Below are 14,766 nucleotides of genomic sequence, written 5' to 3' on the forward strand. Positions count from 1 at the left end.
CTTTCCAATATATATTTTTATTTGATGGCTGGAAAAGGGTATTATTTCTGTATTTATACTGTACACACCGCTATACACACACATATATATATATATATATATATATATGAAAAGTTATAAGAAAGAAAGGTAGATGCATTTCTAGGTAGATATACAATGTGAATTTGAGGGTTTGCCTAGAGCCTCCAGAATCTTAGGACAGTCCCTTATTGTAGGTAGTAGATGTACAATATATTCGTTTTGTGAAGGGACACAAATGAATATATATACACTTTATTACATTAGTAAACAAGGAGGAAAGTAAGGAGCGGTAGTAGAAAATACAAGATGCCCGTACAGTAATAACAAGAAACATATATGCCATCTCAATCAATCTCTGTGACATAAAGTTCAATGTTGCCTCAGTCACTGCTAGTAGTGCTATATACTATAAAGTAAAAAAATTATGAGAACTAACCGTATTTTTAACCTAGATCTTAATTTATCTTAAACTTTTGGAGCATGTATACAATATATCTTATCTACAAAGACCACCCCCTGTTGTTGTGGTCATCAGTGATACTTAATTATCCTAAATATATAATTAATTATGATAATATTTTTTGTTAGGTAAAGAATTGCATGAACATAAGGGAAGGGTAGTGTGAGCTGTGAAACACAAAGAGGGGGTGGGGGCTTTCACTGCTCAAATAGATTAGTGATTATTAATTAGAGTAATTATCATCAACAAAAGACAAAACCTATTAATAGACTAGAGGGGTTTAGTGTTTCCACATCCTATGGCAAAAACAAAATCCAAATCCTTGACATCTGTTTCCATCCACAAACTCAACCTGATAGGATACAGACAAAATCTTGGGGCGCATCGCATCGCATCGCATCGCATGCATGTATAAATCGATCTCTTCCCTTCCATTCCATTTCTTCAACTGTGTAGACTGTACGTATGGTTAATTATCCACCGACTCCCTCATGAACGCGGCACTAGTTCATCTCATCTCATGCATGTATTTCAACCTGAAAATAAGTTTGCCTTTGAGGCTCATTAAATATGGGAAGACTTTGAAGATTTAAGAAAAGACAAAGTAATTAGTTTGTTTGTTTAATGAGAAATATCCTTAGTTTATTTATCTGAATATCTTTGACTCGATCAAACTTTGTTTGATGGGAGACTTGATCAAACTCGATCAAAGAAAAGAATGGTTTGCTGCCCCCATTTGCTGCCCCCATGTACTTACATTTTTCTTAAGTAGGGTCAATAATTTTTGAAATTGGTATTAAGATCCAGTAACCGGCCGTGCCGGCCTAATACCTAATCAATCGCCCTAGCTAGCTCTAACAGCTTTGATTGCATTAGCAGGATCGAGTTTACCTACTCAAAATCATGCACTCCTTTGAATCTCTCAAGGGTGAAACACTGGTGCAATTTTGTCCATGTTACGTCTAGGGCTAAGCTCCAAAGTGTGAACGTGTTGATATAGATACCAATTTTTTTCTCCAGTCCAAATCTGTGGGGGCTAGCACATTAATTGTATCGATCCTTCTCCTCCTTTATCTTGAACCTTGATGGCATAATAATATATAGGTTTATCAATCAACACAATCATAAGATATTATGATTCTGCTGCTGTTTGTAACTTTATTTGCGTCCCAAATAGTTTTCTGCATCGATCGAATACAACAACACAGTGGAAGATGGCAAAAATTGGTCTGCCTTTTTATAATATATATATACGCACACATGTGACACTAATTAACTTAAAAAAATATATAAGAAAAACCCTTATTGCGAGTACAAATCACGCGCTCTCCGTGCGACTTCGATACAAACAATTTATCTCAATCATGGCTAATAAAATCTACAAGAAGATGCCTTCCCTGCAATTTAGTGTGTAAAAGGTCAAAGACAAATCTTATTAAAAAAAAAAGGGGTTGATACAAAATTGTTATGAAGACTTGATCGTCATGGTGCATATCTCTCCTTCAAAAAACAATGTATTAGACGCATCCAAACGAGAGCCAGTTAAGTCTAAGGCTTTTTTATTATAAACAAAAAGGGTTTAGATCGGTTGGTGATGTATACTATAGGAGTCAATTTTAACTCCAAAACATGATCAGGTGCGTAGTTTCATACAAGTAATTCCCTTTCACCAAATCTCCAAGAAATCAACCGATATATTATTTATTTATTTATTTTCGGTTGAAAAAAAACAAATATATGATATATATATATATATATATACGTACATTAATTGGTGTTCTAGAAAGTTTCGTGCTCTTTGTTTGGATTAAGAGAGACTCATATTTTGTGGGACTAGGTAACGAGGGAATCTTAGCACTGTGTTTTTCACTTAATAGACTCAATTAATTTATTAATTACAAGATTGTGCCAGCAAAAACCCATTTAATTAATTATTAATTAACCCAGAAAAGCACCCGTATACAATTAACCAAGTTTAGGATCTGGCAATATATTTTATTTTAAGAGAGTGTGGATTTGGTGGCAGTTAGCAGCATGCAGTCAAGCACAAGAGGAAATTCGAATCCCTATATTTTCATATATATATATATATATATATATGCACTTTTAGGAATCCCTCAGCTTTGTTTGTTCTACGACATGTTCATTTGGCATGCCACCAACTTTTCTGGGTCCAAGGTACCACGAAAAAAAAAGAAAAAAAAAAGATGAGAAAATATTTTGCCATGAATCCTTCCTAGCTGTTTGAATAAAGCTGAGGCTAGCTAGCAAAATTATGAAAGAAAGAAACACACAGTAGCCTATAATTGTTGCCATATTGAATTCAAGGGTGGTGGGTGGTGGTGGTGGTGGTGATGTGGCAATTGGTTGTTTTGTTGGTACTGGGTGATGATATGATGATATATTATTATATCATCACATGGATTCTTATTTCGTACAAGCCTGACAGAAAGATAGCTGCCATGCAAGGAAGAAGGCTCTCTCTCTCTCTCTCTCTCTCTCTCTCTCTCCAAACTCTGTAAAGAATCTCTGTGCATCGATCATCAACCTTTTTCCCTAGGTCTTCTCTCTCGGTGCTGGATTGTACAATCCGACCCTATTATTACCAAATGACAATGCCTTTCGGCTTCACAGCTTCTTTAAGCTTCCTTCCATGTAGCTAGCTGGCACCCTAGCACGTGCAACCCACACTTTATTACCTACTTCAAAACATCATAATTACTTGCCTAATTTTTGGTTTTCACGGGTAATTAAGATTTATGAATAAATTGCCGGTGAGATATCACTAAGTTGATTGAGTTCTTCCATCTCCATTTATGTGGGCAGAGGTTCGAAACTATCAATTGAGTTCTTAGATTTTGAGAAGAAAAAAAAAATAATAATAAGAAAATGAGAGGATAATGACATGCATGCGCAGTTGTTTGAGAATTAAAAGTCCATTGAGTAATTTGTCATTATTTTCACAAGTGTATCATTTTATAGATTCTAATGGTATTATTTTTGTTAACTTCCAAAACAGCAAGATTTGACAAATTTCATTTTCAATCCATTGACGACGTGACATGTGTATATAAAATATATATGTGTGTCTGATTCTTGCAAGCAAATATGTGTCTTTGTTAAATGCATATACACATACACAGAGACATACAAAATCACATTGAGATGTGCAGCTAGTTATATATGTTTAATTCCTTCTCTTGCAATAATAATGAAAAAGTACAACTTTATTTCACGTGTGACGTCCTGTAGATTTGTTCCATCATGAAGCCCTTTAAAAGGCAGCTCAGTTTCTCCATCCGCACAACAGAAGACCCCAAACCCACCGCAATATATATCTCTTTTGGGCGTCTCTTCTGTGCTTCACCTTGACAACAAATTATGGCACTTGATGCTGTTGTTTTTCCTCAAGACCCTTTTAGTTGCGCCACAAACAAAGACCTCTACAGCTATTGGAGCTCTTTTGATGATGATCATCATAATTTCGGTTTCGACAACGATCAAGATCATCACGATCAGCTCCAGCACCAAGCCTCCCTCGATTTTCTCGGCCACCAAACAGATCATAACCCTCCTAATTATGGTACTAATTACTATTCCTCAGCTCCTTTGAATTCAATGGTGCCACATTTCAACGAATTGCAGCTCTCCAATCCAAACCCAGATGTTAGTGATACTACTAGCCCAGCTGATGATCAACCCGAATTTCATCACCTACCATTGGATCACACAATCACAATGGCTGACAGCATGCCTAGTACTCGTGCCAAACGGCGCCGTGCCAAGAGTAGAAAGAACAAGGAGGAGATTGAGAACCAGAGAATGACTCACATTGCAGTTGAGCGAAATAGAAGAAAACAGATGAATGAGTATCTCTCTGTGCTTCGATCTTTAATGCCAGACTCATATGTTCAAAGGGTACATACATAATTACACATATGTCTTACTTCTACTTTTATTAATATTATTAATATTATTGTTATTAATTTTTATAATTAAGGTTGAGTTTATTGGACCGACCAAAAAATGTGACATTGTTTTTGGTTTTATTAGGGAGACCAAGCATCAATCATTGGAGGTGCGATTAATTTTGTGAAGGAGCTAGAGCAAGAAGTGCATTTTCTTGGTACCCAAAAGCCAAATAATGGTGTGCCTTTCTCCCAATTCTTCACCTTCCCACAATACTCAACCCGGTCCAGCGGAGACCACGACTCTGCTGCGGCGGCAGCCATGGCTGAGCTGCCTTTGATGGAGTGCAAGCTGAGTAACATTGCAGCTGACATAGAGGTGACAATGGTGGAGAGCCATGCAAGCCTGAAAGTGAGAGCCAAGAGGATCCCAAAGCAGCTCTTGAAGATTGTTTCTGGGTTGCATGGTATGCACCTCACAATTCTTCATCTCAATGTGGTCACTGCTGATGATGTTGTCCTCTACTCTCTCAGCCTCAAGGTGATTAATTTCAATTCAATTAAGTTGTTAATTTAGTGGAGAAAGTTTAGAAATTTGAAATTAGTCATCTGTGTATGTTTTTTGTGATTAATTTTTTTAAAACAAATTTGTAAGCAGGTAGAAGATGAGTGCACACTGGCTTCAGTGGATGAAATTGCAACAGCTGTGCATCAGATGCTAGCTACAATTCAAGAGGAGGCAATGTTGAATTTGAATTGATTATAAAAAAACCCCTCTTTTAATTAGTTAGTTAATCCCCTCTCTTTGAAATTCATCCTTTTACACCTTCATATGTGGTGGGTGTGTTTCTCTTGTTTTTAATTAAGGTTTCCTCCATTTCAGTTTAAGAAAGAGTCTCTGTTGTTTAATTATCTAGTTAGTATATATTTTTTCAAGACATTTTTTATTGAGAGGGGCGATAACAAACTAAACTCACACATGCACTACATGAATATTAGGACTCGAACCCATAACCACCTTTCCTCCAGGAACAATTGCTCCAAAGTCCAAACCACTATACTAATGGTACCCTTTGCATCTAGTTACTAATTTAACGGGCAATATCATCACTTGCAGCCTTTGGGAAAGGTTTCACATTGTTGATTATAAATATTCAAACAGAAAACATGTGAAGATCTGAGATGAGAAGATACAAAAAGAATTCATATAAAAGTTATAAAAAAAACATATTTCATTCGGAAAGGACGTATAAATTAGTACCAATAAACGGTATAAGTTGAAGTCAAAACAGAATGAGAAGGCAAGAGGCTGCCATCATGCCATTGTCATGCATGAATGCATGAACAAGTTTAGAAAAGCTCAGCTCAACTCAACTGTGAGAATTTTTATATAAAATGAAATGAATTAAAAAAGATAAATAATAATTGGCGAATTGCATTGGAGATAATATTTGGGGCCACGAAGCCGTACGTTGTTCATTGCCGAATCGAATCCCTAGGTAATTTTATAAAGTGGATATACTGCGCTGGTGGGGTTTTTACATCATTTGGAAATTAAACAAGGAATTCTTGCCCTACTTGGTTACCCCATTGCTTCCCTTTTGTTTCTTTTTACTTTTTTAAGGGGTCAATTTGCTTACCGATTGTTTGGGAAGAGAGAAAAGTGACCTGGGCCCAGGAAGTTTTTCCCTTTTCTTTTTGTTGGGCCTTTGCCCTCACCCCTCTGAGAGCACAAGAAAGATAGCCCATATCCGGATAGTTACCTTTTTCTGTTTTTGTTTTTTTGTTGTAATTAATAAGGGCAAAGATATATAATTTCATCATTTATAAAATATGGAAATCACATTGGTCTTTCATTAGAATTACAACAAACGAAATTAACTTACAAGCTCTCTAAGTAATGCATGGATAACCAAAAATTCTTCTACTCTCCTACCTAGCTGTAGCAGCACCACTCAAGCTAAAAAGCCAATTGTCAAGCCTATACATATTTTCCTCTGTATTTTGGCTTTGGTTCTTTGGTGAACTTTGCATGATCAGCAGCCCCATTTGATTGTGGATCCGTAGGACTGAAAACTGCAGAATGAAGGTTTCCATCTTCTAACCATTTCAGATGGTTCTCTTTGAAGTCTAGGTGTTTTAATCTGGCTGCTTCTGCGATGTCTTCAGTGTATGGACTTGTCTTCACCATTGTCAGTAATACTCTGCTGTAACGTGAGCTCAGAATCTGCTCGGAGGTAGCAATCAGTTTGAAACACGGGTGCTCTGGGAAATGGTTATCGATATTATCATCTTCACTCAACACAGGGTAGAAGAACACAAGCCTCCCACCCATTACAAGCATCCTGCCAGCTAGGTCGAGCAAATCATGTACACACTCGACCAAGCTGTAAGATGCAGTTGATGGTATGTGGTCTGTCCTCTTGTCATCCGGAACAATGTAAGGGCCGATAACTCCTTTCATCAACTTCCGGCCACCAGATTTGCGTCCCCCAGCACGAACACCATAGGGGGGGTCGCAAATTATGGCATCAAATACCTACACAAGCGAAAATGACCAAGGAAATGAATAAGTATTAGTGCACAAAAGACCCCAAATTTGGGAATTTATATTTCTCAACAGAGAGACCAAAACGATTTAAAATGCAAAATCACCATACACATGAAGCTTTATGCTGCTGAGTTTCAATCCTTCAATTTCCAAAGTAACTATAGGAAAACTAGTAGGCTATTCAAGTCTTCTTGTGGAAAAATAGTGGAATATAAACGACCAAATCATTAGTTTTCTTTCATCCGGTGGTTCCGGACATATGATGTTCTATATCAGCCAAACAGTTTGCTAAAGTAAAAATAAAGTAACCACCAAAAATAGAATAACAGTTGGGAAATAAAAAGAAAAGCACATGCTACTTAAATAATGCCATCTAAGGAAGTAAATGGTGTTCACAATGCAACAAGAACCAAACATATAGAGAGAAAGAGTACCTCTTTCAATCCAGTACGCCAAGGAGGAAGGTTATTATCTGCCCTTAATAAAGCAATCGGCATTGGTAATCCATACTGCCAAAAAGTATGAAAAAATGAATACAAGCACTTGAACTTTCTCCAAGATACAGAAACTTCAAAGTTCGTTCCACTCCATCATGAATGGTCTAACATATAAGTAGAAATCATTAATAGCTTTCCCCGTCAGAACTTTATACAAAGGAGAAGTCTTGATATATTCATCATCATAAGCTTATCATGTGCTTGCTGATGCCAATTAGTATTTGAGAAATAATTCCATAGACTGCACCTTCAAACCAAAAACTCAATCTCATAAAGCATATTCACCTGCTTGAAATTGCTCCAGACATTACAGTCAGGGCCACGGCCATCACGTACCACCCTGATATCAATATCTGCACCCTGAAAATTTTGATCAGCCCATATAGAAAGATAGTTAACTGCATGCCTGACATGAAGGAAAAGATTCAATTGTCACATAACTCAGAATTGGACTACAGAGAAAGAAGTGTAAACCATTGTCATGGCTCCAAAATGGGCAGCAGATATAAGAATGCTCCCAGTGCCAACAAAAGGATCGTAGACAAGCTTCCCTGGTGTGGCCAAAGCTTGGTTTGCCATTAAGAAAGCCATTTCTGCATCCATGGCCGTTGGTCCAAGATAAGTACGGCTTTTCAACTGATATGTAGGTAAAAGTTTTCTATCAGCACCACCAATCTCCCGACCGAAAAAGATTCTTTTTTGGACCATTGGTGGAAGACCATTGCTAGCTCCATAATCATCAGTTTCCATAAGCCAGAACTTGTGTTCTGGATTTTTCAAATTAACTCGACCCTGCAACATATTGATCAGTAGCAACCACCATCATTAGTGACAATGAAGAACAATTTGAGATCATTTTTCTGGAGCTAAAATGCAGATTTCTGTACTTGTACAAATACTTTGAGTGCATATCCCTGCAGAATCTAACCCAAACTGAAAACCGAAGTGAATAAGTTAGATTAAGAAATTAACCTTGAAAGGAATGTAGCTAAGCCCCTGAATGCGTTGGGTTTGCTCCTGGAGGCTGATGACTTTACCAAAGGTGTCAACATTAATCTTGAAAGTACTATTGGAGTCTAGGTACGGCAACTTCCGCTCATCTGGGTAATTTCTTATACACTCTTCCAGTTCCTCATAGCTACCTCCTTCTCCCCAAAGTTCATACATTCCTTTCACAAGTATGCCTACCATATACCAAGTTGAAAGCTCAAATTTTAGTGAAATACTCTGCTCAATGAGGATCAATGAAGTACAAAATCTTACAGGCCATGATTGGGAATATGAGATTACAGTGGTTTCGATTTGAGCAAATTACAGATTTGAGAAATTCAAGGCCAGTTAACAAAAAATGCAGATGAGAGAAAGAGGAAATGGAGGAAAAGAAGTACTGACTTCGATTGGCGATGCTCTTGGCTACGTCTTCCGAAGGGAGATCGACGAAATGGAAAGGGGAATCTGGGTGGTGGAGCAGTGGCAGCCTCCATTGCAAACACTGGTATTCTTGATCTTCGTTGCTAAAGAGTTGTGCTAAAGATTCGACCTCGGCTTTCCTGTAGTCTAATAATCTGTGGAAGAACACGCACAGATACCACATCTTCTTCTTCTTCCTTGGTTTTCACTTCTCTTTTGCCTGCGATTCACAGAAACAAACAAGAGGGCAAAACCCTAAACCCTCTGCTCCATCTAATGTTGTACTTTTGTGTACAAGTCTCTAATGCATGTCGCGGGTATAAACACATTTTCAAACATTTTTTATTTTTTATTTTTTATTTTTAACAAATCGATATTCTAATTACTCGAATAATATCGAGGGAAGGGAATGCAAAGCTTTATCATCTTTTAATTATTTTATTTTATTTTTGGTGATAATATTCTATAGCAGAAATAACCAAGAAAATATCTTAACTTAGTGGACACGTGGACCAATAAGACACAGAGTCCGGGAAGAAAAAAATAAGAAACCCTACAACCCGTTGACCCGGTTTCCAGCCTACACCACACCCGCAGCCCTCTGTCTTTAGGTTTTGTGTTGAAAGCCGAAGCAAAAACCCAAAGCCTCTTTTAGCCTCTCTCTGTGTTTCTCTCCGCGTTTGAGATCTAAATCCTTGCGTCGCTATTTGCTGGTATGAAAAATCAACCCCTTCCGCGCTTATATTGTTAGGTTATGATTTTGTTGTTCTCGAATTCACTTAGAAATTTGGCAGATTTGTTCATTCTAATTTATATGAGTTTAATTTTACCTTTGGCCTCTGCTCTCTGGCGTGTATTTGTCAAATTTTTTCTCTTTTAAATGGATATTTTGTATGTTTTAAATCTTGATGATTCGCTTCTTATGTGCTATGGATAATTAATTAGGATCTACTATATAGGGCCTGTAAATTTTCAAACAAGGTAAGGGCCAAGAAATTTTGGATAATTTCAATATGAGTGTATGCCTATGTATGCTTTTGTTCTTATGCTCCTAGTATAGAATTGTTTACATATGCCCAAAACCCTAAGTGGGTTTTCTTCAATTCCAGTATTAGTGTGTATGTCTATGGATTGGATATACATATTCGTACCTGTGTATCAACAATAGAAGGACGTAGTGAATTTGGTGTGGGGTTCAAAGAAGTTTTTCTCGGTAAAGAGAGTTAATTGGGGGTGGGGGGAGCTTATTTTTCCTCTCTCATCGGATTTGTTTACTTGTCTCCAGATTATGTAGTATTGGGAAGAATTCTTGTTAGTTTTTTCATAGATTATTGAATGGTTTTTCCTGATTCTTTTTGTTTATCTTCCATGATTGATGCCCTCTTTTATGTAAATTTGCAGTTTAGAAAAATGTCAGAAGAGCTGGAATATCGATGCTTTATTGGTGGCCTGGCATGGTCAACATCTGATAGAAGTCTAAAAGATGCATTTGACAAGTTTGGAAAGCTTGTTGAAGCCAAGGTATTGATTTGTTTTTTTATGTTTGAATACAGTCTAAATGAAATGTGTTTGATTTTCATCAAGCATTTGTTTATAACTTCTTTTTCTTCTGTTGATTATTGCATCTGGTCTTTGTTTCTGAGGATGATACTGCTTGGCGGAATCAATTAGTTTGGATGACCATAGTGTCCCATGAGGGTTTGGGAATCAGAAGGGAAATTGGCAATGGCCGTGAATAACTTCTTTTGATAGTGTATAATATGGGAAAATATGATCTTGATTTGGTTTGATTGAAATCAGGTGCTAATTTTTCATGCTTTGTTCAACATGATATTATTTGATATTCCTAATACTCATCAATGGAATTTTATGGTGAAATAATTTAAATGACATAGGTAGTTGTTGATAAGTTTTCTGGACGCTCCCGTGGATTTGGGTTTGTCACTTTTGATGATAAAAAAGCAATGGAAGAGGCAATTGAAGAAATGAATGGAATGGATTTGGATGGACGAACTATTACTGTTGATAAAGCTCAGCCTCACCAAGGTTCAGGTAGAGATTATGACGGTGACCGCGGTCGTGACCGTGGTCGTGACCGTGACCGTGGTCGTGATTATGGAGGTGGACGTGGATCAGGTGGAGGAGGAGAATGCTTTAAGTGTGGAAAGCCAGGACATTTTGCTAGGGAGTGCCCAAGTGAAGGTTCAAGGGGAGGAGGCAGGTATGGTAGCAGGGATGATAAGTATGGTGGTGGAGGTGGCGGTGGGGGTGGTGGCAGTGGTCGTTATGGTGGTGGTGGGGGTGGACCTGATCGAAATGGAGACCGATATAGTGGGCGCAGCAGGGATTCTGGTGGTCGTTCAAGTTCTGGAAGTGATCGATTCAGTCGTGACCGCTCAGGGCCATATGAACGTCGGGGGACAGGAGGAGGTTTCCGTTCTGGATAGGACAATTGCTTCGGATAGTGGTATGTAACACAACTCTTTCCTTTCATGTTTTTCACTGTTAGTATTGTACTAAAGGAAGTTTTGTTGATGTGCTAATTGCAGCCTAGGAACCCGAGGAGCTGCTCGGCTGACTATCACTGTCTGCAATGCATCGAAGTTTCCTCTTGCTGGATGTGTTCTTGTGATGATTGTCTGGGTGGATTAATTTAGTTGGACCAGTATTTTGAAGTGCGAATCTTGCATAGATATTCACCTGTTTTTTGTTGCTAAACGATCAACCGAATGTTTTGATCCGATGGAATTTTATGCTTGCTTGAAAATGATATTTCAATTTGGCCTTATACTCTGTGAATTCCATTACGACTGGTGGTTGTCTATGACTATCATGCATCGGTGACTGCAAATGCTATGCATCCTGTCTGTTCCTGTTCACTCTTTTGCTTGGGCCATTGAAATATTGGAAGGTCATTTGGTTCCTGTTGACTGTTTTGCATGGGCAATTGCGATATTGGAAGGTCATTTGGTGTTTGGTTATTTCGGAGAATAGATTGTGAGGGGTCCGCTATTGGGAGTTTGCTTCTTGTTACTTGGAAGTAGAAGTGGTCCTATAAGTAGAATGTCCATTTTGGCTGCCCTGTTTTCGGTATCTTACTAATAAATGGGAGTCAAGCGGGTAATATTTCCTCTTATAAGTTACTTTGATACATGATATCTCCTTTTTTGTCATTCCTGCTATATTGATATGTTTAACCTTTTGGCAGGATCTGGTCTCTTTTTCGACCCATGATTGGGTTTGTGTTACTAATTGGACATGCATTGTTTTAAACGTAAATATTTTGAAAGTCTTTTCGGCCAGAACAAGCCATCTGCAATTTAACTCGAACATAAGCCCCCTCACCTTCACCACAGCACTGGTGGGAGAGTTCCATTCTGCGTAAACATGTGCAGGTTGTTGTTTGGAAGCTCTTGATGAGTTCAATAACTGCTCCATTGTTTTGTCCTCTGGGTCTCCTTATCAAATTGCACATGGGGGAAAGGTTGTTGGTCTTGCCTTGTTTTTCTGTTCCTGGCCGTGGTTTGTTTGCTGAGACAAGAAGATGATCTGTTTCTTTGTTCCTGTTCCAAACTGCTTTTTTCTCCCAAGGTCGTTAAATGATGCAATATTACCAACTCTACACTTGATAACGTATCTTAGCATGTGGTTTTCTGTGTACATCTATTTTTTTTGGGTTAATTTAAATCCATTATCGTTCTTATATTTCTGCCATGGAATGCAACCTGCATAATAATTAGGGTTGTTTTAACGAAGATGGGTTGTGGTTAGTGGCTTTCAAAGTGGTGATGTTTTTTCTTGTACAATTGGATGGATGCAAACTATCGAAGTTTTTCTCCTGTAAAAAGTATGGATGATAAGACAATTTGGCATCATACGGTTTCGTTTTGAAAGTGTTGTAATACTAGTGGGTTGGAGTCTTGGGGAAGGAAAGTTAGGTTTGTTGGGGGTCAAAACTAGAAATTAACTGAGAGTTGGTCTGAAGAGTTGGGTAATGTGTACAGTGATTTCTTTAGTCTTGTATGCATGCGATGCAGAGAGAGAGAGAGAGAGAGAGAGAGAGATGGTGCTTAGGATTTCGAACTCTCGTGTTCATTGCGTCTGGAATCATGAGAGACAGGGAAGTGCTGTTTCGAAAGTGGCATATGCATTTTGCAACTGAACATCAGTGAGCCGACAACTAACCGTCCTCTCCTCTATGTTAGGAGAAAAACTTACATGTCCTGGGTGCATACATCTCTAGGATTGAGTTTATTTATAAATTTGTTTGTATAACTGTGCACCCATCACGTGTCATGTGCCGAACACGTGTGTCATGCATATAGTGACTCTCGATCAGCGAGTACAAGCGCATGTACCAACCCAAATATAGTTGTGTAGATTAATTATAAGGGCACCAACATTATTCGACGAACACAAGTTCGTACTATCACACTAAAATTTTACATTCTGCCTCTATGCAGCTGCAATCACACCACCAGCAACATCATCAAAAGGGAAAATGACAAGAAGATATAAGAACACAATGACAACAAAGGCATAAAATTTGATCACATTTCCAGACCACTAGACCCAATTAACTTGGTGAGTCCGAAAGTAATAGCCATAGCCATCCATCCTCCAACGAGAACTCTGGCACAAGATTTCATCATCGATGTCCTTCCCAGCCTGGCTCCTACTCCTCCGAACACAACCAACGCCACGCTTGCCAAGACCACCACAACGGCTAGCCTCACCTTGTGCTCACTTATAAATGCAGCTCCTAGCAAAGGCACCACGGCACCTATCGAAAATGCAATGGCTGAAGCCATAGCTGCCTGTGCAGGATTTGGCAGCAGCAGCTTCTTCTTCTTTGCCTCTTGTGCATTCTCCGTAGCAGCACCATTTGTTCTCATCTCATCTCTTTTCATTTGAGACACCTCTATGTCGTACTGAGTGTACACAGAGACAAACTCTCCTATCGCCATGCTGCAAGCCCCGGCCACCAGCCCTGCAAACCCTGCAAGCAGCATGGCTTTCACGTCTTGCTTCACAGCTCCCACGCCCATCATCAGTGATGCAACCGAGACCAGCCCATCATTGGCTCCCAACACCGCGGCTCGAAGCCATTGTGTCCTCTGGGAGTAGTCAAAAGCCTCATCTTCTTCATCTTCAGGCCTCTGGGATTGTTGTCTTGGCTGATCGGCAACATTTCCATAAACTGGAATCTCAATATGGTTCGTGGAAGCTTGTTCAAGAGCTCCTTGGGCAGCCATTTAGGAAGTTTTAAGTGAAGCAAATTAGTATGAAAAAGAAGCAAGGGGATTTGAATATTGATTGCTTGTGGAGGACACACGCCCTGTTATGGGGTATTTATAGACAAGGTTTATAAAATTATGGAGTGGTTAACTTAGTGCACATGTTGATGGAAGGCACTAACCATAATCAAGGGCTGCTTTTGATTTACTTAATCAAAATTAATGGCTAACTAAAATATGCCATTTTTTATTTTTGAGCTCAAACACTTGAATCTCTAGTGGTTGCATGCGTATAGAGAACCTTTTTTTTTTTTTTCTTTCTGTATCTGTATAAATGTGTCTAATCGATATTATTACATTCCAATTTCTTCCCGATACCTACCAAGGAAAATTCCGAATTGTATCTCAAATTGACGGGTTAGTGTGAGCTTGTTATGGTGGTGGTGGTGGCTTAAGTACTATAAAATTGTTAAAATGCAGAAAAGTGTATGAAGTGTGGATTGCGCACAAAGGCCACCAGCAGAGTTCCGATTAAAGAACGTATGATTTTGTCCTCCCCAAAAAAATTATATCTAGCTTTTGTAGATTTTAGTAAGAAATTTGAATAATCAATTGAGTGGAGGGTGCATTCCACACGAAAGCTTGTGGCCCTTGATTATTATAGTTCAATGAATAAAAGATG

General features: G+C 38.5%; 3 protein-coding genes and 1 pseudogene across 4 annotated transcripts; 2 read left to right on the forward strand and 2 right to left on the reverse strand.

Moving 5' to 3' along the window:
* The first annotated feature begins 3,789 nt into the window (after window positions 1-3,789).
* On the forward strand, window positions 3,790-5,298 carry LOC103344675 (transcription factor bHLH94-like). The gene is made up of 3 exons (XM_008248289.2): window positions 3,790-4,399; window positions 4,535-4,930; window positions 5,048-5,298. Exons 1-3 carry the CDS (start codon window positions 3,863-3,865, stop codon window positions 5,147-5,149), a joined length of 1,035 nt encoding a protein of 344 aa, XP_008246511.2. The 5' UTR covers window positions 3,790-3,862; the 3' UTR covers window positions 5,150-5,298.
* An 899-nt stretch (window positions 5,299-6,197) lies between these two features.
* Window positions 6,198-9,173, reverse strand: TRM11 (tRNA modification 11 protein). Its single transcript, XM_008248290.2, has 6 exons — window positions 8,830-9,173; window positions 8,410-8,621; window positions 7,912-8,229; window positions 7,723-7,797; window positions 7,375-7,449; window positions 6,198-6,928 (listed from the first exon to the last, which is right to left on the reverse strand). The coding sequence occupies exons 1-6, from the start codon at window positions 9,029-9,031 to the stop codon at window positions 6,371-6,373; spliced, it is 1,440 nt and encodes a 479-aa protein (XP_008246512.1). The 5' UTR covers window positions 9,032-9,173; the 3' UTR covers window positions 6,198-6,370.
* A 232-nt stretch (window positions 9,174-9,405) lies between these two features.
* Window positions 9,406-11,635, forward strand: ATRZ-1A (RNA-binding (RRM/RBD/RNP motifs) family protein with retrovirus zinc finger-like domain-containing protein). Its single transcript, XM_008248292.3, has 4 exons — window positions 9,406-9,560; window positions 10,249-10,368; window positions 10,743-11,314; window positions 11,397-11,635. The coding sequence occupies exons 2-3, from the start codon at window positions 10,258-10,260 to the stop codon at window positions 11,292-11,294; spliced, it is 663 nt and encodes a 220-aa protein (XP_008246514.1). The 5' UTR covers window positions 9,406-9,560; window positions 10,249-10,257; the 3' UTR covers window positions 11,295-11,314; window positions 11,397-11,635.
* Window positions 11,636-13,202: 1,567 nt separating this feature from the next.
* LOC103344678 (vacuolar iron transporter homolog 4 pseudogene) lies at window positions 13,203-14,414 on the reverse strand (annotated as a pseudogene). The gene has a single exon (XR_016121889.1). The product of XR_016121889.1 is annotated as a vacuolar iron transporter homolog 4 pseudogene (transcript).
* Between the last annotated feature and the right edge of the window lie 352 nt (window positions 14,415-14,766).

This window comes from Prunus mume, linkage group LG1 (assembly GCF_029339155.1).
Source record: "Prunus mume cultivar Tortuosa linkage group LG1, ASM2933915v1, whole genome shotgun sequence".
Taxonomy (NCBI): Eukaryota; Viridiplantae; Streptophyta; class Magnoliopsida; order Rosales; family Rosaceae; genus Prunus; species Prunus mume.